The sequence below is a fragment of the Bradysia coprophila genome, unplaced genomic scaffold, assembly GCF_014529535.1.
Source record: "Bradysia coprophila strain Holo2 unplaced genomic scaffold, BU_Bcop_v1 contig_94, whole genome shotgun sequence".
Taxonomy (NCBI): Eukaryota; Metazoa; Arthropoda; class Insecta; order Diptera; family Sciaridae; genus Bradysia; species Bradysia coprophila.
This window is the reverse complement of record NW_023504022.1, coordinates 63,476-65,991: the sequence shown is the minus strand read 5'-3', so window position 1 is coordinate 65,991 and position 2,516 is coordinate 63,476. Positions and strand designations below refer to the sequence as shown.

The window sequence follows — 2,516 nt, the reverse complement described above, 5'->3', positions numbered from 1 at the left end:
CATCAGATTGTTCTCATTTCATTTGCATTATATAACGAAACCCATCAATTTCTAAACTAGCTCAAGGTTAGGCAGCGTTTCGGAATTTAGCTTTTGTTTGATCATCATTTAACGTAGAACATTTTGCTTTCATTTTCGAGATCATTTAATTGATTTTTCTTGGAATTTTAATTTGAGAATATTCCGAAACGACTGAAAGTTTCCAGTCGAGTTTTTCATGTTTGAGTTGATCATTAGTCTTGTTGAACGGACTGGGTGAGTGCGATTTATTTTTTTCGATTAATTTTTCGACACTTCGCGGTGTAATTATTAAATATGGTTGACGAAAAGGAGTTACAAGGTGAAAATGGTCCAGAACCACAGCCTGATCAAGGGTTAAAAACTCCAACCGACATTAACGCTCTTATAGTGAAATTGCCAACGTTTTGGGCAAGTAATCCGCGTACTTGGTTTATACAGGCAGAAGCACAATTCTCGTTAGGTAAAATCACATCTGATGTTAGTAAGTACAATTACGTCGTAGCTACGTTGCCTCAAGACATAGCCGAATCGGTATCGGATATTTTAGAGAATCCCCCAGCGAGCGATTTGTATAAGAATTTGAAAGACGAGCTTATTGGTCGTCATTCATTGAGTTTGGAAAGCCGGATAAGGAAGTTAACATCCGATGAAGAGATCGGCGATAAAAAGCCGTCTGAGTTTTTTAGGACCCTTAAGCGTTTAGCAGGCAACTGCGGTACGGTTGGTGATGAGTTGTTGAAAAAGCTGTGGATGGGTAGACTTCCTCAGGCGATCAGTGTAGCTCTTATTCCTCAAAAGGACGATGAGATTGGTAACTTGATGAAATTGGCTGACCAAGTGTGGGAAGCAATAAAAACAGCTAACATCTCTGCTGTGAGTAATCATCCGGCCGGTCCATCTTCAATCTATGATGAGCTAAAAAGCGAAATTAATTCTCTAAAAATGATGATCGAAAAGATTTCGTTTGATAGGTCTCGCAATAGGAACAGAAGTCGTTCTCGAAATTGCTCTAATGAAAGCTCGAACAATCACACTCGTTCAAACAGCAATTATCGCAGAAATCGTTCACGAAGTTCACGGTTCAACCCAAATGGTAGATTCTGCTTTGATCATTTTAAGTTCGGAAAGAGAGCAACGAAGTGTACTAAGCCTTGCGCATTCGTGGATAAATCCCAAGACACGAGTGTTTCAAGAGACCGAGCGAGTAACCCAAACTAAAGAGTCCTGCTGTAGACGCGGCTACCAGTGGGATGTTGTTTAAATCTTGCCGCCTTTTTGTTAGGGATAATAAGAATAAATTGCTGTTTTTAATTGATACCGGAGCTGACGTAAGTGTCATTCCGAAAAGTTTTGTTAAGTTTTTCAAATTAAACAAAGATTTTCAGCTAACGGCTGCGAACGGTTCGGTGATTAATACGTACGGAAGCAAAGTAGTTGAAGTTGAGTTAGGTTTAAGGAGGAATTATCCTCACGAGTTTATCCTAGCTGATGTGAACAAACCGATAATAGGAGCAGATTTTCTAGCTAAGCACGGTCTTCTACCGGACTTGAGGAACAAGAAATTGGTCGATCCAGCAACCTCTTTGGTAATAAACGCGATGAGGGCTGATAATTGCTATGAGCCAACTCCTAGGTTGTATTCAATTGCCACAGAATTCGGCGAAATTCTCAAGAAGTATCCGTCATTAGTTGCTCCGCCTAATTTCAATCTGCCAGTCAAGCACAATGTTGTCCACCATATACACACGAAAGGTCCGTTGCCGTATTCCAAGGCACGCAGGCTAAGCCCCGATAAGTTTAAAGTGGCTCAAGTCGAATTCAACTATATGAATGAAGTTGGAATTTGTCGACCTTCGTCGTCACAAGCAGCTTCGGCATTAACTATGCCGCCTAAACCTCGAAGTCCGGACTTCCGTCCATGTGGTGACTATCGAAGGTTAAATGCTATAACGATTCCGGACAGGTATCCTCTGCCACACATTCAAGATTTCAATGCTAAAGTGGCAGGGAGTAAGATTTTTTCCAAAATTGATTTAGTGAGATCTTTTCACAATATTCCAGTGGCACCAGAGGATGTGCATAAGACTGCCATAATCACTCCTTTCGGATTGTTTGAATTCCCTAGGATGCCATTTGGACTGCGTAACGCAGCCCAGACTTTCCAGAGATTTATGAATGAAGTTTGCAAAGGACTAGACTTTGTGTTCGTTTATATTGACGACATTTTGATTTTCAGTAAATCGCCCGAAGAGCATAAAGCTCATTTGGACACACTTTTCGAACGTTTGGCCGAATACGGCTTGTGTATTAAGCCTTCCAAATGTGTACTTGGTGTGAAAGCACTCGAATTTCTTGGTCATTATGTTGACGAAAATGGCATTTTGCCTTCGGCAGAAAGAGTGGAAGCGATTACTAGTTTCCCGGCGCCCGATTCTCTTAAGAAAGCCCAACGTTTCGTTGGAATGATTAATTATTACTTCAGATTTGTGCCAAAA

The 2,516-nt window shown here is 40.9% G+C and overlaps 1 protein-coding gene across 1 annotated transcript; it reads left to right on the top strand.

Moving 5' to 3' along the window:
* Positions 1-315: 315 nt before the first annotated feature.
* On the top strand, positions 316-1,004 carry LOC119085476. The gene is made up of 2 exons (XM_037195892.1): positions 316-894; positions 993-1,004. The coding sequence occupies exons 1-2, from the start codon at positions 316-318 to the stop codon at positions 1,002-1,004; spliced, it is 591 nt and encodes a 196-aa protein (XP_037051787.1).
* Positions 1,005-2,516: the final 1,512 nt, after the last annotated feature.